This window comes from Panthera onca, chromosome B4 (genome assembly GCF_046562875.1).
Source record: "Panthera onca isolate mPanOnc1 chromosome B4, mPanOnc1 haplotype 2, whole genome shotgun sequence".
Taxonomy (NCBI): Eukaryota; Metazoa; Chordata; class Mammalia; order Carnivora; family Felidae; genus Panthera; species Panthera onca.
In genome coordinates, this window is record NC_138345.1 from 22265702 (window position 1) to 22289855 (window position 24154).

General features: G+C 45.5%; 1 protein-coding gene across 8 annotated transcripts in view; it reads left to right on the forward strand.

Annotated features, from left to right (window-relative positions):
* The window catches only part of KIAA1217 (KIAA1217 ortholog), a 447053-nt gene that overhangs the window by 139007 nt on the left and 283892 nt on the right, over positions 1–24154 (forward strand). For 2 of the 8 annotated variants that reach the window (XM_060659150.3, XM_060659152.3), the window contains exons 1-2: positions 7210–7631; positions 15751–16034. In XM_060659150.3, the coding sequence (XP_060515133.3) occupies positions 7562–7631; positions 15751–16034 (354 nt within the window). In that variant the 5' untranslated portion in view covers positions 7210–7561. Of the gene's footprint in view, positions 1–7209; positions 7632–15750; positions 16035–24154 lie in introns of those variants that run through there. The other 6 variants (XM_081796073.1, XM_060659155.3, XM_081796071.1 and 3 more) reach the window with 4 other exon arrangements.

A 24154-nucleotide genomic window follows, 5' to 3' on the forward strand; every position in this document is an offset into this window, starting at 1 on the left:
CCCACCCCATCCTTTCCTTTGTAGTCTCTTGGCTGTGCCTGCTGATGTCTGTTTGGGGGGCTCCTCTTTGCTTAGCCATACTGCCGGCACCTGGGTGACCACCTGAACCCAGGTTTCCCAGAACTTTCCTGATTTTAGCATGGAAATTTCTGCATCCCGGGGCGCCTGGTTGTTCAGTCGTTTGAGCCTCAGACTTAGTCTCAGGTCATGATCTCAAGGCTCAAGGCTCATGAGTCGTGAGTCGGGCTCACTGTTGTCAGCGTGGAGCCTGCTTCAGAAACTCTGTCGCCTCCTTCTCTGGGCCCCTCCCCCACTCATTCTCTCTCTCTCTCTCTCTCTCTCTCTCTCTCTTTCTCTTTCTCTCTCTCTCTCTCAAAAATAAACATTAGAAAAAGGAGAAATGTCTGCATTCTGGGAGCACCCAAAGTCCTGGGCGAACCTGGCTGGTGGGTCATCCTAACTCCTTTTTCTCTGTACCGCATTCAAATTCTGTAGGAAAGAAGAGGGTCGATCTGACTGGGTCTCTGAGCCCCTCTCCAGCCTGGAGATCCCTGAGTTCTTGACAGGGAGCACCCCCAGCTGGTCCCTACTGACCTGGGGTGGCCCAGAGAAGCTCCCCGGCTGCTTTCCTCAGAAAGGGCTTGCGAGCAGGGCACACTGGGAATATCATCGATTCCTCACTAGTCTACCACATCAGTGCACCAGTTGGCCGTTTATCAGGGTCTTGGGTTCTGACGCACATGGGTTGGGGGGGTGTGCAGAAGGGGGGAGGTGTGCGTGGGATGGGGGGCGGCAGGTAGAAACTACTTATCATTTTGTTCTTTTATGAATTCATTCAGTTCACACAAATTAGACTCCTCATAGAGTGTTGTGGAAAACTTGGTCCAACCTCTAATTAAATATCTTGCCCCACTAAACCTTGCCCAGTTGAGAGACTGTAAAATCTGGCAAAGAATGTGTTTCAAAAGCACAACAGTATAATCCGGGAAACAAAACTTTAAGCTGTAGGAGCACATGGGGAGGACCACAGAACTCACCTGGGGGCCGGGGAGAAGGAGAGCCACAGGACAGCTGGTAAACGCCCCAGGTCTTCTTCCCCCTCCCACTTGGCTCTTGAAGTCAGGTCCTTCGTGATTAAAACTTTTTTCCATCTGCAACGAACACGGGTTGTACCCTCTCCTTAAATCCTGGGGACTGGGGTGGGGAGAGAAGATCGCTGTAAAAATACTTAAGTTCTGGAGCACATGATTGGCTTTCAAGAACTGACCCCAAAACTTGAGGGTGAGCCGGCCTGATGGAGAAGCTGGAGACGGGCCCGCCCTCCGCACACCCCGAGGGAGCACCTGCCCCGTCGGGCGCCCTGAGCCCCCGGAGCGCAGTGTCAGCCTTCCCGGGGGCGAATCAGGAGGGCCGTGCATCTGCACAACCCTGCCGTTCTCTGTTGTCTGTGGCTGTTACTCCCTGAAACTAAGATCTGATGAAAATGCGAAACAAACAAACAAACAAACAAACAAAAATCTAGGTGCATTATTGAAAGTCTACGTGAGTGATTGTTTGGCTGAGAAGAATATCAGTACATTCAATCCAGTTTCAACGTTTCCGCTGCCTGGTAGGGAAGGTGAGGACCTCTGAGTTCTAGAGGTGGGGATGAGGAGAGCAAAGGCTCAGGAGGAGCAGTAGGAATAATCCCCCTTTGGGACCCTAGGGGAATGTCTCAGACATCTCTCTTGCTGTACCGAGGTCACCCCCCCTCTGTGCCGCACCCTGTCCCCACCAGCCTACGTGAGCCTACCAGTACCCCAACTCACCTCACAGGCCCTTTCCCCTATCTGACTATGTGCAGGCTCCTCTCCATGATCTCTGATGGCTGGTCCCAGCCTCACGTCCTGGGGGAAGCCATGTCTCACCTGGGATGTTCCTGGCATTACAGAAACAGCACACAGGCAAGCACGTACATTACAGCATACACCGGGCCTCAGTGTCTTGTACAGCAAAGACCCCCAGCTAATATGAGACCTGATTCTGTGATTGAGGGGAGAGGGGTTTTAGAAAGTAGATATACTCTCCCCTGTACCAACTCTGACTTTATTCTCCATTTCTTTTTTTTTTTTAATTAAGTAATTTGTTCTTGAGAGAGAGAGAGCACATGCACGCATGCACACATGTGCCCATTAGTGGGGAAGGTGCACAGAAAGAGAATCCCCAGCAGGCCCCATAGAGCTGGATGCTGGGCTTGAACCCATGAACCGCGGGATCATGACCTGTGCTGAAATCAAGAGACAGACACATAACCAATGGAGCCACCCAGGCACCCCTATTCTCCATTTTGATATAGAAAAAGGAATGAGAATAATTGAGGGGTCCCCTAGGGCAGTTGTGAGAAAAGGGGATAAAATATCCTAAGTGTTAAACAAATTCAACAGCGTGATGGTTGACGAGGGGGCCTGACTGGCATTAACTCTCCAGGTCTCATTTTGCTCATCTGCAAAATGGGGGGGGGGGGGGGGGGGAATAGAAGCCTACCCTTGATCCCAATTTTCTGGCCCTGTGATTGGTTCCCCATAGTCCTTACTGCCCCAACAACTCACTGAAGCTTTGCAGGGCACGTGGAGAAGGCCAGGGGCAGAAGTAGGCCAGGGAAATGCCTTCCCAATGAAATCTCACCAAATACTCTCTGATGAAAGGGTTCATAATAGCACCACTGAGTTAAAGCAAGGAGCAAGCAGGGTGCTTGTATCTGTGGGCGTCCTTACATTTTCATGGGTTCCACCTCTAGGAACTCTATAGAATATGACACAGTTTAGCCCGCTCTGGGATAAAAGGGGGGGGAGCGTACATCAGTTGCATTTTCACTTGAAAGTCGCCACCTGGAAGCCAGACTTGGTCTGCTGTGACCACGTGAAGCAGAGCTGAGCGCTGGTTTCCCCATGATGTGCTGCACACATGGGCCGCCCCAGCGACACTGCTTGGCAGACGTGGTCTTTGCTTTCCAGCGTCTTCCAACTTAAAAGAGATAAAAGAAACCCCGATAAAAATGGACATCAATGGATTCTCTTGAAAAGAAAGCAAATATGCTTAAAGCATTAACACATTGGATCTAAGTGTAGTTCGTATTCATAATTGCATGAAGAATTTTACGGGGTAGGGAGAAAAGTTCCAAGACATCTGTATACAGAGAGACGTGAGCGGTGGGGGAGGCTTTTTGTCAACTCACTTCTCCTTGGCTGGCCAGGTCTCCTTGGAGTAGCTGGGATTTTAAGGACTCAAGTAAGATCAAGAAGATTGGTTACCCTCTGGAGAGAATGCTAGAGATAGAAATGGTTCCATGGTCACATCTGTGAGCTCTTTGCCCTAAACATAGAAAGGGAAATTCTGTTTTGATGGATGAATCATACAGAATACGCTATTGTGAGATTTTTGTTCTTCAATGTGGAGTGGTTGGTGGGGCTTGTAAAACAGCTCAGATGACGGTTCACACCTTTAATTAATGCTTAAATTTCTCTGGTGAGGTCGGTGTGGGGAAACTCAAACAGCCTTCTTTGGGCTCTTTTTGCATTTGGAAACCCGAAGAACACATGGGGCATATCTTGGGCTACACAGAGGGGACCATCTGTCCTGGTTTGCCAGGGACAGTCGTGGTTTCTGCGTCTTGTCCTGTTGCAATTATTTATAGTGTCCCCTTTCGCGGCCACAAGTGCTCTGGTTTATATTTAAGTGTAAGGTCACCCTAACCAGCTGACACACTGCTGGCAAGAGTAAGGTGGGAGAGCCCGCATTTCATTCACCAGATCGTCCATTTAAGCAAATGTTCTCCCACTTGTCACAAGTCTTTCATTTCTGAACTCCAGGCTGACACTCAGGGGTGTTCCCTTCAGAAAGGCAATGTGTAACACGTCAAAGGGGGCTCCAGTTGAAACATTTTTGGCTTATTTGTTTTTCACTTTATTTTGTTTAGTTTTCCTTTCAGTGACCAATGCCTTTGACAATTACATTTTATGGCTCCCGCTAGCATTAAGTATTTCTTTCGTGTCCTCGTGTCAAATCATCGTAGGCGATCCTGTGCCGAATAGCATTTTTTTTATCTTTTATTTTGTATTTATTTTTTTATTATGAAATGTATTGTCAAATTGGTTTCCACGTGCCGAATAGCATTTAAACTAAAAAAAGAATTTGGGACCTATCAGTGCAATTCCACGAAGGCTGGATTCTAGCAATGATTTCTCTCTTGAAAAACTCACATAAAGGAAGAGTTGACACGCTTTCCACAGCTCTGTAATTAAATAGGCCTGCTAAGCAGTCACACGCAATAGTTTCTGACTGTTGTCACTAATGCCTGTCATGGCGGATGTCTGTTTAAGTTGTGTTTTCAAATCCAGTAGTGGCCCAGTTCTGCAACAGGATAGTTCCGCCTGCAAAATCACCATTTGCCCTTTTATCTCATCACTTGTCTTTCCTTTTAAATGACATTTTTTTGTGTGTTAGCTCATTTTGAGTCATGAATTGCCAACATATGGAGCCATTAAGCAAGAAATAGTCTTGCACCTTCCCTGGTTAACAGAAATGGAGTTGAAAATTCAGCCCCCTGGTATCATTATTGTAGCTCTCTATATGAGTGCAGGAAAATCACATTTCAAGTTCTTCCCGCTTCCCTTCTGCCTTTCACTGCACATTTCAAAGTACGGCAGTAGGCAGATTGGTTTGTAATAGCAATTTTTAAACCTAGAAATTAAATTAAACCTAAAAGCACGGCATGTTTCTAGTTCAAATAGGGTTTCTTCCAGAAAGAACATTTCCGCAGCTATAGCAATGACAATAATAGTATTTTTCATGAAGATCTGAGTTACTGAGCTTATGGAGATTGCAGAAAACGGTTAGTATTTTCTAGAGACCCCTCTCAGAGAAGCTGACAATTAGCAAAATAGTCCTAGTAAGCTCTGTGTGCTTTGAAGAGCGTTGTACAGAATAGTTCAGTGCAAAGGCATTAATACAGAGCTTTCTCTGAATTGTTTTCAGTTCTCGTTCTCAAGGAGAAGGAACAAAAGGCCAGTAACTAGTCTGGTAGAAGCTTTCCCCCATAGAATGGTCAGAAAGTCGAACTATTCAAGAGAATGTGATTTACTGTAAATATATGTCTAGATTTCCTGGTCCTTAATGATTCATGTTAATTATCTTCACTCGTAATGCCTTTTCGTTTTGCGCATTGCACAAAGAGTTTTGCTTGGAGGAATATCTACACAGGCCGCAGTCTGCGTTGCCTGTGGGGGAGGGGAGGGTCCCAGCAGCTTGAACACGTGGTGGGCAGAGGGGGTTCCTTGGGCTGCCTGGAAACTAACCAGAGTTTAGAACTGGTGGGAGACCTGCCCTTATTTTGCCCAGTTGGGGATCGACAGGGCCTTGAAGGGCTGCTCTCCCACTTTCCAAACAGCCCCAGGAAAGCAAAACCTGCATGTAAAAATGGATTTTTTTCCCCCACCCCCGCCTGAACTGAGCTAGCCAGAAAGGCTTCCCAGCAGGCAGTGGGCTGTTGGTTGTTATGGGCTGCTATGGTAGGTATGCTGTTGTCTCCTTCACCGTGGGGGTCTTGCCACTGTACTGTGACAAGTGACAGGTAGGAGCTGGTAGGAACAGGCTCTTCGGGCACCGAAACAAGTCAGGTGAGAGCCCAGGGACATCCTCTGGTGTGTCCCTCCCCACCACTCCAACCGTCCCTGGCATTGTTAATTTGAAGACAAATTCACAACAACTACCCAAGGATCAGGACAATCTGGACCCGGGGGCCTGAACACAAATCCCTCCTTCCTGAACATTTTGTATCTGAGGAAATAGTAAGGTTAAAACAAGACTCCTCTGGCGTTTACTCATTTGCCCACAGGGAACCAGTACAGAAACCGTGTAAGATTAGTTCCTCCTTAGAGCAAGATTACCAGGTAATTCTGCCGCAAAGTCATGGAGACCTTGAGCCCTGTCGACTCAATTGCCTGTATTCATGCTGCCAGGCATGGCTTTAACTTTCTAGAAGATTCCCCACATGTTGGATTTCAAGAAAAATCCTGTTAGGAGTTTCAGGGTCTTTCTTTTCTTCTTCCCTTCCTATGTGAGAGTTTGGCTCAATCTCTGGCATGTCCATTTTCCCTATATCCTTTGTCCCTACGGGCCTTCCGCATCTTTTTTGTCCTAGATGGCCAAAATATGTCTCCCACGCTGCCAAAACACACAGGTGACTTGAGGTCAGAATCTGGAGGATAGGCCAGCCATTGTTCTGCACAAATTCTTGATCTAAATTAATCTAAGACCTTGCCTGAATGGCCAGTTAAACTGCATGAAGGTATGGTCAGCAAGCTACCCATTGTCCTCTTTTCCCCTCAACTGATGAGGCCACTACAGATTAAAATATCACACTCTTCCTACTGGTGATTGTGTTACTTTTAGATGGCTGAAATGACAGAGCTAATGTTGCTTAGATTATTTTCCCATCTTTTTTTTGTGTGTGTGGACATTGTGCCTCCTATTTTCACTTTCTGGGAAATTTGCCAATTTTTCAAGGACTGGGTAAAGAACAAAATAAATATTTGTAGATAGCTTAAAAGGAGAATGAGTATGTTGGATGTAACTCTGCCCAACCAAAGAAAAGCAATTTTTTTGCCTTTCAGATATTTTAAAGTAATTAACTTGAGAGATTCGGAAGGTTGACTTTACTAGTTTACTTTTCAAGATTTGTAAGCAAGGGGTGTGTGTGTGTGTGTGTGTGTGTGTGTGTGTGTGTGTGTGTGTTGGGGGAAAGGAGAGGCGTCAAAGCCTAAGCAAATGGGGGTACAAACTCTTTTTAAAGTTCAGTGCAAGTGATTGATACTGACTGTGCGAAAAGTAAACAACTTCTTTGTGTTAATCAGGTTCTAAACAGTTATTGCCAGAAAGTGTTTACTTAACAACATTCAGCATAAAGGCTTGCTTTCTGTCTTTCTTTCTTTTTTATAAAGAGATTTCACTCAAATTTGGGATGTTCTGCAGTTGGCTGTGTATTAATATGTACAGCAGCCTACTTGGGAGGCTCCTTCTGTGTCTGAGATTCAAGAACCCAGGGAACGGAGAACCCAGTTCTCGCCGGCGATCCTATGTGAAATGTTTTCCTTCCCCGGCTGCGGGATCTCGGCAGTTCGCAGCGGTGCAAACCAGGCAGTCCGGGTCCTGGTCGGACAGCCCATCACCTGTTGGGGCCTCCCACGCGCGCCGCGCAGGGCTCGCCCGGGCCAGGGGCGGCGGGCGGCTCCGGGGCACAGGCTCTCCCCCCTCCCCCCTTCCTCCGGGACCAGTCGGGCTGGCGGACTGACGGACGGACGGACGCGGGGCCGCAGGCACGGAGGGACGGGGGCGGCCCGACGCTGGAATGCAGTTTTCTCCGGCGAGAGAGACTTTGCACCGGAGTGGAGAATAGTTTGGGGTGGGGTTTCGCACGGTCCCCTCCCCCCGCCCAGGGCCCCCTTCCAGGCGCTTTCTGGGAGCTTTCAGAACTGCGCTCTGAAGTTTAAAGAGCAGCAAGGAGCTTGTGCCGTAGGCAGGGACAATGGAAGAAAATGAAAGCCAGAAATGTGAGCCGTGCCTTCCTTACTCAGCAGACAGCGGGCAGAAGCAGGGTAAGTAACAGACTCATTCAAAGATGGAGTTACAGTTAAGCGTGTTCCTCGCCGCGGGCTGCTTTTTATAATCCCGAGACGGGGCGCATGGCAAAGAAAACGCGCTTTTCTTGGGGTGGTGCGTTTTCAAAACTGAGTGGAGAGCTGTGATTTCTTGGGTCTGACTTGATCTCTGGCAGGGTTTTCGTCAGCAGCAAAAGAAGTGGCTTGGGGATACCGCGTTTGTGGGACAGTAAGCATTCAGTATGTGTTGTATCTCTAGGCAATGACAAAATATATCGCTAAAAGCAGCTTTTAATACTCACTGCTCCAGCCGTGGGAGAAAGGAGCTGTTTCTGGGAGGCTATCTCTGGGAGGGCAGCATTTCCATTCATTGGTTGGGGGATCCCATGAGGCAAATGCACACTGGATGCAAGTTTTGCGGAATTTTAGAGTTAAATTACAGAGTTTAGGGATGTTTTATTTTACAGATCAGAGCAGTAGGGGAACACTTGTACCTCTATGTGGATGATGGATGGGACTCTGTGAATCTCTCTATTCAAAAGTTGGGAGTTGTTAGAGAATTTTGGTAAATTTTCTCCAGGCAGTTTTCCTTTAATTGTGTCTGTAATAGACTTGTCTTTTCCGTAGGGAATTTCCAGAAGCTAATGTTGTTCCAAAGAAATTTCACAGCGAGGCTGGGTAGAGAAAGGACTTCTCTGCTTTCCAGTTTCTGACGTCTGTGATACCAGAGCCTATAGAGCCTATCATATGGTATCATATAGGCAGCGTGTTCATAAACCCGCACAATCCGAAACCATCCCCGCCCACCCTACCCCAGGTTCATCCGGAGGCCAGTTAGGAACTAAAAGAAGCCTTGCGGGTCTACAGTGCTCTGCGTGGGAGTAGGGATTATGCACAGGGGAAAAGGTGTGTGTGCTTTAAAAAGGCGAAAGGGAAGTAACAAATGACTCATCCACATTGAAAATGCAAAACTAAGCTAGGCACAAGCACGGCAATTAAAACACCCCCCCCCTCCCCACCTTACCCCTGTCCTGTGAAATGCAGGAAACCTGAAGCTTAGAAAACCCTGGAGGATCCCCCAGTCCTACAGTCTTCGTCTAGGTGTCTGTGTTTGTGTTTCTAAAACAGAGCACTCTCCGTGAGGGCGCCTGGTCAGTGGGGTCCAGTGGGAGATAAGGCTGCCATCCCTCCCCTCCCCCCTTATCTGGTAGGGCAGGATCCCACAGCAAGGATTCCATCTGTTGACATAAATGACCCAGAATCTACAGGGGCAATTAGAATGGGACCAATTTAAGAAATAACTTTCAAACAAACACAGCATTTCAAAGATGCTTCAGAGGCTGGGGATAGTCAGGCTGAGGGAATGTAATCACTTTATTCATTTACCCATTCATTCAGTGGGAGAAACGGTGAACAAAGTAGATGAAAAATACTTGCCCTCGCTGAACTTCTGTTCTAAGAGCCATGTTTGGAGGGAAGGAGGTGGTAAAGAGAGACAATGAACTGATACATAAAATACATAGCATGTTAGATGCCAGCGTTCCCAGGTTTAGCGAGTAAAAATACCCTGTATTTGAGTTAAATACCCAGTTAAGTTTGAGTTTCAGATGAGCAACAGATAATTATTTTTGTATGAGTATATCCCGTGCACTATTTGGGACATACTTATGCTGAAATTATTCATTATTTACTTGAAATTTCATTTTAGTTGGGCATTTTATATTTTATCTAGTAACTCTATTAAGTAGAAATAAGACTGTAGGCAGGGAAAGGGAACAGGAAGTACATGGGTTGCGGGTGAAACTGTAAATAGGGTTATCAGGGAGACCCTCACTGGTGTATATCTGAATAAACATCTGAAAGAGGTGAGGGAGGGAATAGCAGGAACATGTTCAAAGAACGGCAAGGACATGGGAGAAGGCTGGGAGAAAAGAGGGTAAGAGGTAATCCAAGCCAAATCACATAGGGCTGTGAGACTGTGGCAGAGATTTGATTATTTCAAAAGAGCTGGGGAGAGGCTAGCAGGCCTGAATTGTCTTATAAAAGAGAAATATTGGGTGCTATGCCGAGAATAACCCACATGGGGGGTAGGGGAAGGGCAGGGAGGCCATTTTGGAGGCTTCTGCGGTAAACCAGGGACGACGTTGGACCAGCAGGTGGTAGAACAGGTGATGAGACACTTCCAGATGTATACTGAAAGTTAAGGCAAAAGAATTTGCTGACGGATTGGATGTGGGATATAAGAGAAAAGGAGAAGTCAGAGATGATTTCAGAAATGTTGGCCTGCCTAGCTGGAGGAATGGAGTTGCCATTTACTCAAAAGGGAAAGCATTTGAGTGGAGTTGAGGAGGAGAGGGTGTGTATAGTTTGGAAGTGGAGGGGAAAATGGGAAGTCCTTTGGATAGGTTAGGATCCAGAGGTTTATATCAGGCATCCAAGCGGAGATGCTGATTGCAGCATGGATATTCTCCACTCGAATTGAGGAGGACGGGCGGGGGTCAATGTCAGATCTGCTAGGACTGGGTCTGTGTGCAGGAGGACAGGTCCCCAGTACACCCTGGGACACTTGAGTATCTAGAAGTCAGAGAGATTGGGAGGGGTGGCTGGAGAGATCGTAAGGGTGAGAAGCATTCAGATTGGATGTGTAGGGTCCCGTTGAATTCTGGGTAAAGCGATGCAGCGAAGGAGGATGGCATCAGTTTCAGTTCTTTGGTCAGCACGAGGACCACACAGGGAAGCCAGGCCTCTGTTCACGTCATCCGTAATACACCGTGTCCATTTCTAGCCCGGCATTCTTGATGGTTGCACCCAATAAGAAAGTGATATTCCAGGGCAGACCAGGTCTTCCTCATCTTTGCATTTCCTGCACTAACAGAACACCGGGCACGTAGAAAACACTCAATAAATATTTCTTGAACCAAAGGCTAATTATTCCACCGCCGGGCTTGGCGTTTACCAATCTACTGTAGATAAGGATCCCCTGGGTGATCATGTAACTTATTGTCTGGACTGAGACACTTTGGAGAGTGAAAAGGAACCCTATGAATAATTTTGCTGGGACGGCAGTTGTAACCCACAAGTGTTTTGGCAAATTGGGGCAGATGGTCGCCCCAAGAATGGCTCTAATAAGTGAGGTTTCTGTGGCTGAATAGGCAGCTTACTAGGAAAACAACAGCGTGAAAGTATATTGCGAGGTGCCCTGTGTGCGCTCCGTAGTTATTGGCTAACCTGTAGTCTAAGACTATCACACTCCCTTTAAAGCCCATGGGCTCCTTGGAGCGATCCTGGGGGAGGTTCCTCGGGCTGCCTCTATCTGCCCACAGTGGCCCTGAAGTGTCTGCTTTCGCTCAGGCCCCTAAGCTCTTGAAACCCCTGGGCAGGTAAAGTGTTATCAGCCCGTCTGCTCGCCTCCGCCAACCCCTGATCCACCAGTGTTTCGAGATAGTATTTGCTCTGCTGGTAATCATTTTTTGCAATATGTAAATGTATCAAACCAACACATTGTACACCTTGAACTTGCAAAAAATGGCCCTGGCCACAGAGCGCAAGCTTGGGGAGTCCCAGATACTCAAGTCTTTGCACAGAACTCTAAAATTGTCCCATCAGTCTCTGCCCCTGACCTGTTTTATCCTAAAGAGCACTTATCACTACGTGACATTTATATGACGTATTGTTTGTCTGCTTCCCTCATTATAATGTGGATCCTCTGTAAGGGAAGGGGATTATGTCTCTCTCGATCACAACTTCACTGTATTTCCTAACTCCTTTCAATGTACGGAGTAGGCACTCAATAGATATTTTCGAGAATGAATGAATCATCTAACCAACACCTGAGCCGAGAATGTTTTTCCGGGGAGCAGAAGGGCTGTTCCTACTCTGTCTATCCCAGAAATCTTATTTATCCCGTATTTAATTTTTAAGGGTTTTTAGGTGAATATATATAATGGTCTGATTTCGGCTGTAGTTTCTGTGCCAGTTCGTATATGGTGGTGATCTGTATGATATTAACAAGAGAACTAGGAAGGCAAGAAATCCCGTGGGCCCCCAACAGAATATGGGATGTGTATTAGTCAGATAGGCGAATTGCTGTAACAACCCTGTAATCTCTGTGGTTTAGCACAACCAACGTTAATGTTTTGAACACAGTGGAATGTGGATATTCCCGGCCAGGTGGATCTCCTGAGGGCACACCTTCAGGCCGGCTCTGGGACCTAGGCCCCTTCTGTGTAGCCTGCCGCCATTCGCCAAGGCCTTGACGGCTTCCTCTGGAGCTTTGACTGGCAGCTAGCCCAAGATCAAAGAGAAGGAGCACGGAAGATCATTCAGCAAGGCTGGGGGCCAGGGCTGAAGGTGGCCCACATCACCTCTGGCCACCCACACTGCATTGACCGGAGGAATTAGGACCAGGCCCCAGCTAGATGAAGGCTGGAAAACGCAGCCTTTCTGTGTGTGCAGCAGGAGAACGTTATGGTTTGAAGACACGGACGGGCAAAATCCTGTCGCTGCCACAGAAGGCCCGGAGAGGTTGTACAGCCAGACGAAACAGCAACTCCCCACGGTGTTCCTATGACAAGAGAGGATCCTGGCACCACTGCAAAGCTCCATCTTGGAGATAGCGAACCGGAAGCCACTACAAAGAAGGGAGGGACTCCCTCTCAAAGAGGCTGTGGCCTACCGAATCTGAACTCGGGAATAAAATCTCAGGGAAGTCTTGTCGCTGGCTCGCAGGTGGAAGGCAGGCGTGGAATGCCTGAAGGATGCGAGGTCTCAAATCTCTTGCTGTGAAGTCAGCTGACTTGGCTGAGGCCACCTGAGCTGTGGCCCAGAGGCCAGCCTTCAGCTCCCGTGGGCTCCTGCCCGCAGGATAACCTGCTGCGTCTCAGCAGAGTCTCTCTCTCTGGCACTGCCGCCCTCCTCATCCCTGCTTCTGCTCCCGGGAATGCTAGAGGGGCTGTTCTCTGCTCGACGCTCCTGTTCTGCTCTGTGCCCTGCTTGGAGTGGGCTAGGAAGAGCAGTTTCCCGGGGCCGTGCGGAGGCTGGGAGCGGCAGGAAGGGGAAACTGGAAGCCTTGCCTTCACGCTACAGCATCGTTGTTTGTTTGACACGGATTCCCAGAATAGCAAGTGGCTGGACACACCCATACTTCAATGTTAGCACCAGAGTGCATTCCAGACAAGAAATAGAACTGGATTTCTGTGTGGATGGCTTTGTGGATAATGAAGAAGGGGTGGGACTCAGATCTCTGACTCCACGGCTGTGGAATTGTGACTACCTGTCCTTTGCCCGGTCGCCTCTTGTTTTGTCCTGCTTAGTTTTTCTCCCCAGCTGAAGGGTCACGGTGTCCCCAAATGACTGGAGTGGTAGAGTTGTCAGTTCTCCCTCAGGCCCGGGAATTGAGAGCCCCCAAGAACTGAGCCTCCCTGAGGAAAGGGCTCAGGTGACCGGGACGCATGTTCAAGTGGCTTTGTGTGGACAGTAGGGTTGGGGTGTTGTTGGTGCCTGTGAGCAGGTGCCTGGTGGTGGGACGGGAGACAGACCGGGCCGATAGCGGAGTGGGGTGAAGGGCAAGAAGGGGAGCCACGGGAAGGAGTGAGCCCCGCCCTCAGTTGGGCATCCGCCAAAGGACTGTGCCTTTGGCCGTTGGCGCATTTGGGCATCAGTGCTTTTGCTGCCTTCCTCCAGGTCACATCCAACCTTGTTAAACAACTGGAGGCATTTTAGAAGAATGCACAAAAAAGAAAAAATGGGAAAGTAACATAAGGCTGACGTGACCTTCCGGTGCAAAGTGTTAGAAAACGGCAGGGGTTGAGAGTCAGCAAGTTGGGGCTTCCCAAAGGTAAATGGTGACAGGAGATTGGCTGCAAAGACTGCCACTCCTCCCCTCCCCCGCTCCTTTCCGAATTTATCTGAGGGAAGAAAGCGGAAAACTGTTTTCAGTCTCCAAGGGGCTACCGTTCTGGCTGTCTTGACCTAGTCTGAGGATCCTTAGATGAGACAAAATAGTTCTTGTGAGTCTGTGTGGCAGAGGAAGGCAGATGGAACTTTCTGCTGCTGTTGGTGGCTGAAGGTGCCTGAACATTTATCCATATGGGTGTCTGTGTGTTTGCCCATGTGAAGAAGTCCCCTTCCCGAAGATTCAATCCCGCCAATTAATCTAGCTGCCCAGGATCATTTTTTAAAATATGTTAATGATGTCGAAAGTAATCGTTAAAAATACTGTGTAAAAGTCAATAGTGTTATATGAGGTATACAACAAGTTTTTGGCCAATGTAAAACTCATGTGCACACACACGCACTCCGAAAGCTAAAGCGAAACCAGATTGCACACGTATTTACCAACCTGACATATGGCATTTTTTGCAACTCGCTTTATTCAGTGGATCCTGTTACTTCTGTTTTATTAAAGAAGACACCACAAAAAAGGCAGCCGTCATGTGGGTCCATGTAATGAGAAAGGAGCCTAAATAAATGATACAGTTAATCTCTCAATATCTTTTTAATCAACAGTTCAGTCTTCTTCCCCTTCTAAATTTACTGCTGAAACTAATGAAGAGTAGGAGAATTAACTAATTTGGCTATTTTTTCCTCCCTTTCCTCATTGGTGTCTGATGGAGATGCTATAATTAGCAATGTAATGAGAAGTGAAGGGTAAACAAGAAGAATTGTTCCCAGAACACCATTCTCCGGATGGAAAACCAGAATAGGAAAACCAGCCTGAGTTGAAAATGTTCACTATGCCTAACCCAAGGGCGTCAGACCTGGGGTTGTCTACAGAGGCGTTTCTAGACAACGAGGGAAATGCACTGGGGGCATGGCCTTTAGATGAGCTGGTGTGTGTATAAACTGGATGCTCTGGGTATCACTGGTGTGAAGTTTCGTTTGTCTCTCTGAGACTCAAGTCTAGAACTTTCAAATAGTGGATCTTTTTTTCTGCACAGAACTTTTAAAGGTAAATAATTAGCAAATGAGCTTTTACCGGAAACTTCCTTAAAAACTCATTAAGACTGGGTTTTAAAGGATCTAGAGCTAGAAGACGCTGCACATCTAATACTGGTCCAGCCATCCTCATTTAATGAATGAAGATGGTGAGGTTTAGAGATCATATTGTATGGTCTGGGTGTGAGGTTAAAGGCAGGACGCCTGAGAGCCCAGGGTTCACGGATCAGGAGTACCTTATCCTGCCTGCATCTGTGTGGTGTGTAAGTACCGCTCCTGCTGAAGAGAGTCTGAAGTGCTTTTGAATGTTCGTAACTCTCCCTTTCTAGTTTTGTTTTTTAAGAAGTAATTCTCCTTTTTCAGTCAGCTAGAAGATGCAGACCTGACGCCCTACTTGCCAACCATTGAGAATGAGCAGAGATTCCCTATCCACTGTCATCGCCTGCCTCCTTTGCTCCCTTCTAGGTGGACATCAACTTGGCCTGGAAAGGCCGTGTCCGAGACAAGGTCAAGGCCAAGGGTCTAGGTCAAGGCCATCAACATGTACCATATCTCTGTCCTTTTCACTGTGTGTTTTAAAGTCCACTTCAGGCAAAATGTGTCCAAGCCTTTATATTCTCTCCATTCTTACCTAATAGTAATATTGACCTAATAAAATTCTAATGTTTGCTTGGTTTATGCTAATGGAGGGGGGCTGGAGTTTTCAGGGGGTTCATATGTCTGTGATTATAATGCCTGTTTCTGGTCTTGGGGATGAAATAAGTGTCTCCGAAACCACCGTCAGATTATGAAACTATAAAAGTCCTGTTACCAGCATGAGGTTGCAATTAAAACAAAAACAATAATCAGAATCACTGGAACTAACTTTTCTATAATTACAGTTGAAGGTAAGGGGTAACCCAGTTGCCTGCAAACTTGTCTGACCAAGTGTTCTCCTTCTGAATAATCTCAGGAAAAGAGTCGGAAACGACCACCTTTCTCTCTACAACTTTTTGCGTTAGTGCAATTTTTCTCATTTCCTTTGTTGATTTGGTTCCCGTCTTGCCTAAAAAACAAATAACCTGCCAGGTTATGGTTACATATTAACAGCAGCCAGAAACCCTCTTAGTGTTCTGTAAATGACATTTCTAGTAAAATCTTTCATTGCAAACTGTATTTTTTTTTTTTTTTTGTCTTTCAGAACAAGGAAAAAGCAATCTACAAGTCACGTCATTAGAAGATGCAGAATGTCGCAGAACCAAGGAACGCCTTTCTAATGGGAACAGTCGCGTTTCAGTTTCCAAGTCTTCCCGCAATATCCCAAGGAGACACACTCTAGGTGGACCCCGCAGTTCCAGAGAAATACTGGGAATGCAAACATCTGAGATGGACAGGAAGAGAGAAGCTTTCCTGGAACATCTGAAGCAGAAGTACCCCCATCATGCCACCGCGATCATGGGCCACCAAGAGAGGCTGAGAGACCAGGTACGACCATGTTGCCGTTCGAGATGAGCAGAGCTCGTTCTGCAATGAATGTGAGGGAGAGCAAAGTGGCAGGTCAAAGGGGACAAAACGGATGAGTGGATCGTGCCCACCTTTGGGTTGTTCCAGATCTCTTTGTGGGTTTGCGAGACGGAGGCAGCTTACGGGAAAGGTTTGACCTGAAGCCTCAGTTGTCTTTATCAGCGTGTCAGAGAGGGGAGACCCAGAGAGGAGGCAGTCCCCCCCAAATGTGTCCCGATGTTCAACCACAAATACATCTAAACTGCAGGCGGTGAGGCGGTCTTACTTTACTGAGCCAAGCCCAGGATCCATTACTGTGCACCCAGATAGCACTTAAGTGCTTAACACGGTGAATGAATGAATGAATGAATGAATGAAGACATATATACATACATATGTATGTACATACATACTTACATACATACGTATAGACAGACAGACAGACATAAATACATTTTCAGGGTAAAGGAGAGCACAGAGGGATAGATTGTGATGAACCCCTTTTCCTTAGCAAGCTGACATTAGGGTTTTGTTTCTATTCTCTGTTTTTTTTTTTCCTTTTAATCACAGATGTTTACCTTTCGCATTCTTGGCTTTCTGCTGTCATCAGCTACCTGTTTTTTCAGGTTATCTTGACAGCTACACAGACAGCACCCATTTGTGCCTTGGGATGTTGTTGTTTCTTGGCTGTATGCAATGACTTTTTGGCAGGCCACAAAGTTTTGGGGGGGTCCCCCGAAGGCCCCACAGGCATGTGATCAGATTGACCTTTGAGGATGCAGAACATAGTAAAGGAAGCAGGGCCACTGCGACACACGTGGTCGGGGTAGAGGACAGGCTGTTATTGATTTCCACACTCCAGAGAGAGAGACCCATTTAGCGTGTTAAGTCGGCGGTCCTGCCAGTTAACCGGTTACCAAAGTGATGTCTGACTAACTCAGCTTTCTATCTTCCGTGGAAATGGAAATTGGCATTTGCCTGAACAATTTGAACCTATACTTCATCCTCCCTCTCGATTTGTTGGTTTATTTATTTTAAAAAAATCTTTTGGGGCGCCTGGGTGGCTCAGTCGGTTAAGCGTCCAACTTCTGCTCAGGTCACGATCTCACTGTCCATGAGTTCGAGCCCCGCGTTGGGCTCTGTGCTGACTGCTCAGAGCCTGGAGCCTGCTTCCGATTCTGTGTCTCCCTCTCTCTCTGACCCTCCCCTGTTCATGCTCTGTCTCTCTCTGTCTCAAAAATAATAAACGTTAAAAAAATTTAAAAAAAATAAAAAATAAAAAATTTTTAATGTTTATTTATTTTTAAGACAGAGACAGAGTGTGAACAGGGGAGGGGCAGAGAGAGAGGGAGACACAGAATCCAAAGCAGGCTCCAGGCTCCAGCCCCAAGGTGTCAGCACAGAGCCCGACGCGGGGCTTGAACCCAAGAACTGCGAGATCATGACCCGAGCTGAAGTTGGAGGCTTAACCGACTGAGCCACCCAGGCGCCCCATCGATTTGTCGGTTTAAATTCAACCCTGGTTTCTCCAAAATCTTTATTAAAGTACCTAAAAATATGAAATGAGTGTATAGGCTGTATGTTTGCTTTTTGCTCACGTTGCCAAAAGGTGGCAGACCCAGAAGAGGAGAGAAGAAACAGGAGGCCTGGTTGATGTAGATAAATTCTTTAGTAGTTAAGAAAAGGATGACTCCTTTCATTTCAAGCATATATAGAAAGTACCCCCTATTTATTTATTTATTTACTTATTTTAAAATTTGTTTATTTATTTTGATAGAGACAGTGAGTAGGGAAGGGGCAGAGAGAGAGGGAGAGAGAGAATCCCAAGCAGGCTTTGCTCTGTCAGCACAAATCCTGATGCAGGGTTCCATCCCATGAACCATGGGATCAGGACCCGAGCTGAAATCAACAGTTGGATGCTTAACTGACTGAGCCACCCAGGTGCCCCTTTACTTACTTATTTAAAATTTATTTCCTACAGTTTTCTTGAGGTATAACTGACATGTAAAAAATGTCCCTAATTTTTAGTCGATAGTAGGGTCACTCTCCATATATGTAACGTGTCGCATGTTTGTGAGGCACCGTACTTTATCCAAAGTGGTTCAGATCGAGGACACTCAAACTCAGAATAGTTACAGTCTCACGATTTGCTAAGGGAAAGTTGGAATTTGAATCTGGTTAAGTCTGAGCTCAGAACCCTTGTTTATTTCACTGTTCTTTAAGTTGATCATTGCCTATGGAGCATGTAGTGTGGTGAGGAAAAAAAACGACAAATTCCTTCTACCTGTCTAGGTTCTTGACTAACTAATAATTAAATTGATATAAGACAGATTAACAGAAGAAAAACAAACAAAAGCTTAATGATGTGTATGCTTCCTGTGTATACATGGGAGAGACCCAGGAACTCTGAGTAACTCCCTAAAATGGCCAAAGCCATCACCTTAAATATCATGTTCAGCTAAAGACAAAAGAAGATGTTAGGAGTAGGGAGTCAATTATGGGAAGTTACCAAGAAAAGCATAATAAACAAGGTCAAGTTGTTATGGCCTAAAATAATTTGGATACTGGTCCTGGCTCAGAGAAAGAGCTATTACCAGAGATTACTTTTTCTCTGGAATACTTATCTGTATGGCAGGGCGAACATCTAATTATGCATCATCTCTCCTTGTTGTCCTGTGAATCACCCTCCTCCCCTTTGAAGCACTAAGCCCCTATCCCATTCCCTAGGTCAGGATAGCATATAAGCCTCAACTGACCCAACATGTCCTTGGGTCTCATATTCTTATGGGGCTCCCATACATACATAATTAAATTTGTTTTTCTTCGTTAATCTCTTTTATGTCAATATACCGGTCAAAAAACCTAAAAGGGTAGAGGAAATTTTTTTTCCTCTCCACCAGTCTGTACATGAAGTGTAAGGGATAGGGTGAGGTTGTGTGTGTGTGCGTGTGTGTGTGTGTGTGTGTGTGTGTGTGAGAGAGAGAGAGAGAGAGAGAGAGACTATGGGGCCAGTGGTCACGGTGAAGGAGGTTAGGAAATTGATTATGTGTTGAATGAGGAAGGTGGAATGTATTTTTTTAAGTTAGAAATGTATTCATCTTGCTGAGAAATTAGTATTTCAAAATGGTATATTTTCCATGCTAAAATATTTCAATTGTTATCATTACTGTTATTATTTATCATCTCATAACTATTGCTACTGCTATGATGATAGTAACTGGCTAAAACTCTCACATGGGGAGCCTAAATATAACCTGAAGGGTGCATGGTATCAGATGACAGGGAATAATGACTGTGGCTTAGTGGCCCCAACCTCTGATCTCCTATCCCATGCATGTCTGCCACAGGTGTAGTCTGGCCATGGCTGGTTCAGCTGTCCCTTTACTGGGTAACTCAGGATGAATTCTTGTGTATTCCAAGCTGACCATCCAGAGAGGGATAGAGTCTGATGCATGAATCTGCGTATATATTTTTTCATTCCATTGTAGTGTCGCCAATGAACCCTAATCAGAGGTAAGCTCAGGTAATGGTTTAGGAAATTCCTATGGACAGTACTTCATCCTCTGGCTTTTCTATTCTTTTTCACCTGCTGCGTGGTTCCTCTTTCCTGTCTTCTTCTCCACGATGCCCTTTGTTCCTCCCCGACCTTAAAGTGGATTATTCCAGGCTTCCTTTGCAGGAAGATCAGATGACCAGCCATACGGAGGAATTCAAATAAACAAGTCTGACCACTTATCTAATATTGAGCTTCTCAGTACCACGTATCCTTCTGGTGGCTGTTTGCCTGGCTGCCTCCCAGAGAAGCGGCCTTCATGAACAGAGTGCCACTGGGGGGAGTTTGAGAGGAAGATGGTAACTGCGGCAGCCAGCGTCTTACCTGAAATATCTGGGTACCAAGGGCATGTAGGTTCCAGTTCCTTGGTATTAAACATAAGGAGAATTAGAGCCTACCTTACATTTCAGAATCTGAGTCCAGACGCTGGAAAGCTTATGGTTGAAAACTTCAATTTGGGCCTTTGAAAATAAGTCAGTCAAGAATTTTCTTCAGTCTAAATTATTTGAACAGAGGTCTCCTGATGGGAGAACAGCCATGTTGAGTAGCAACCTCCTTCCTACCTGTCTTCAAAGATAGCAGATGGCCATTAATGCCGCATAGTGTTTATGTAGTAAAGGTTACTTGTGTGGGCCAGTCAGGGGGTGAAGCTACATCACCTGGCAGCTAAGGGTGTGGTTCTGGGACAAGGCAGGGCTGGGTCGGAATCCAGCCTCCTCCATGTGCTAATTGCAGGATTGGAGCTAATGACTTCATCCTTCTCTGTCTCAGTTCCCCCATTTGTCAAAGGACAATAATCTCAGTATCTCAGAGTACTGAAAAACAGCCTCAGAAAGCCGTGGATCTTCCTCCTGTTTCAATGGCAGCTCGTGGCATTACAGTTTTCTGGTCTATGGTATCCAAAAGAAGAGTCTCAGTGGTTCTTATTTTCAGATTAGTATTTAAAGGCAGTTTTCTTTTCTGCCCACGCATATTTGAGTACCCGAAGATTATTTTTTCCATCGTCAGAGCGTAATTTTATTATAATTCCGAAACTTATTTCGATTTTTCCTTCATCAAAAGCTTAAAATTTGGATTTCTTTCACTTATTCATCCCATATGTATTTATTTGGCACCTGCCGTGGTAAAGGTGCTGTGATGAGGCGTGATCCCTGCCATCAAGTCAATAAAAGAAATACGGCTTTCTAGCACAGATACCGATCCTTCATGATCCAGCCCAAATGTCGCTCCTTCTGAGTTGGTCAGAACGTCTTGCAGTACCTATATTGTAGTATCTAATCATGCCTTTATTGTACTTCTCTTTGTGTTTCTTTCTCCCACGTAGAATATTTTGGAGGACAAGAACCTTGTCTTAAATACCTTTGTAAAGTCACCATTTAAGGGAGTATGGAACCTAACTTAAGCATGATCGGTTTTTGTTGAATGAATGAATGAGTGTGCAGATTGTTGGTAGCAAACCTCCCTCTGTCAACTCTGCTTCCGCTTTCTACACCTGTGTACGCAGGTATTGTTTGCTACCAATAATTTGTATGATCTGGACGTCACCTTCCACAGGGGAAGCTTTTTGAATGCAAAGCAGGGTTAATAGAGGGGAGGAGACAGTTAATACCTGATCACAACTCATCTAATCACAGAAAGCCTGTGATTTAAAGGGCTTCGCTATGTGACCCACAGACATTGAATGCCACACACTGAAAAGTGAGTGGGGCGCCTTGGTGGCTTAGTTGTTTAAGTATCCGACTTTAGCTCAGGTCGTGATCTCATGGTTCGTAGGTTCAAGCTCTGCATCTGGCTCTGTGCTGACAGCTTGGAGCCTGGAGCCTGCTTCGGATTCTGTGTCTCCCTCTCTCTCTGCTCCAACCCCTGCTCATGCTAAATAAACATTTAGGGTTTCATCAGCACATCGCACATCCATACATAGAACTTTATACTTATCTGTACAATGGCATTAATCACATTTAAATGTAATATAAATATATTAACATATATTTACACCTTTATGTAGTGGCATCTTTGACTTTTTTTTATAAACTTAATTATATTATGGCAGAATTTCAATCACACTGGATTATTCCTCATGCAGTAGATCTCAGGGTATCATTGTATACCTTGGGAAATTGATGTCATCCCTACGTCATGTGTGAAAACTCCAAATTAATCAGATGGTTTATTTTCCTTTTTTTTTTTTTTTAAAGATTTTAAGTAATTCTTTTTTTTAAATTTTTTTATTAATGTTTATTTATTTTTGAGAGAGTGCGAGTCGGGGAGGGACAGAGAGAGAGGGAGACACCGAATATGAAGCAGGCTACAGGCTCTGAGCTGTCAGCACGGAGCCCGACGGGGGGCTCTTACTCACAAACTGAAATCTGAGATCATGAAATCTCGAACTCATGAGCCATGAGATCATGACCCGAGCCGACGTTGGACGCTCAACCGACTGAGCCACCCAGGCGCCCCTAAGATTTTAAGTAATTCTACCCCCAACCTGGGGCTTGAACTCACAACCCCGAGATCAAGAATCACATGGTCTATGGACTAAGCCAGTCAGTGCCCCAATCAGATTTTTTTTTCCCTATCACATTTGTTCTTTTCCTATCACGTTTGTTCTAATCCTAATCAATCCATATATGTGAAGTGTTAGAATTTCTCAAATATGCATCTACATTCATGAATATGTGTGTCAGTGAAGCCTGGAAAGTGATCTAATTGGAACTAAAGGCACACTAAGACCATAGACCATCATTAGTGGAAGCCTTGGGCCCTGGTGAAGATGTGGATAAAAGGCTAAAGTTGTAGAGGGGGCAGGTTCTAAATAATTATGTATGCTTCATAAATAAATAAATAAATACACAAATGAAAAGTTTATAAATTAAACTAAAGCAATAGAACCCAGCTAAGAAATTCTTTAGAGCTACTAATTTATTCTCAACCAAAAAGGAAAATGATGGGAGAACAGCCATGTTTAGTGGCAAGAACCAGGGAGCTGTTCAAAACTAATGACTAAATATGCATTTACAGACCAGTTTCTTGCCTAAACCTTAAGGGAAAAGGAAACAGCATTTTGGCGCTTAAGAAATATAATACAAGAGGGGCGCCTGAGTGGCTCAGTTGGTTGAGCGTCCCACTTTGGCTCAGGTCATGATCTCATGGCTCGTGAGTTCGAGCCCCGAGTCAGGCTCTGTGCTAACAGCTCAGAGCCTGGAGCCTGGTTTGGATTCTGTGTCTCCCTCTCTCTGACCCTCCCCTGTTCATGCTCTGTCTCTCTCTCTCAAAAATAAATAAACATTAAAAAAAAAATAAAAGAAATCTACTACAAGGTATGTGGAGCAAATACTAACAATAAGCCACAGTGGGATGGGGGAAGAAGGCCCTTACCCAGATGGAGAACGTGAGCATGGAGGTTAGTTAAATGTTCAGCATTTTTTTAGCACTGTTTTCTTGACTGCTGTTTATGGTGGTGAAACAGTGGAAAAGACTGCAAGGAGAACATCTTATTGGCCTCAGTTAATATTATGACACTATTGCTCTTTGCCCATATTGGTATATTTCACCGTCTCAACAACCCTGCGTGGTAGGCAATATTATGAACTCTCCTTAACAGAATGGGAAACTGAGGCACAGCTTACTTAGCTCTTGTTCACAGCGACAGGGCAAGTCACCGGTACTGAATCCTATTATTTGGCTGTGGGGCAGGTCTTGCTTTCTTGCCTCCAGATCACACCATCTCTCTGATGTGCAGCAAAACCAATAGACATTAGTCTAAAATGTCGAGAAAATGGAGAAGGGTTGGACTGGGGGTACCGGTTTGGCCATTGTCGTAAGTATGCAATTTGGTGGTCATCTTACAGTGGCTGAAATGCCCACCTCCTATTAGATTGGCCTTCAATAATTCTGGAAAGACAAGGAATTTGGCACCAAAGAAGCAGTGACATAAATAGTGATTTAAGTATCTATGGAATATAAACGTTGAGATGTTACTATTGCCAGAGCAACACCTCCAAATGGAAGGATCATGGTGTCATGACAAAATTACAAGCTACATTTAGAGAATTTATATTAGTATATATGGGAGCGTTTAATGAAGTGAGATGTAATGAAATGCTTGAGCCTGTGAACAAAGGATATAATTACGAGGGAAAGAATCAGTACAAAAAAACTGTCCTCAGAAATTCCAAATCTTGGCTATGTCTAAGAGAAATCAGAATGCAATCAGAAACAATAGTCATCGAAATTTGGGCGTGATGAAAAACAATGGGAAAAAAATAAGCAGAAAGAGCAGTCTACTACGAAACAGATGATGATGTTACTTGAGGGACCAGCTGAAGGAGCTCGCTGGAAATGTTTCCCAGGGGACTGATATTTTGAATTGTGACTTAAAGGAGATGGAAATGCATTTCTGAAGATTTGGAATATGACAGAGTAGGACATCTGGGGGCAGGGTGAGGGGGCACTCAGCGATCAAAGAGACTAAATTCAAGGAGTTGCGTTTTCACTTGCAAAATTGATTGGAAGTTGACGTTAATCACAGAGGATACAAGAAAACAGGAAA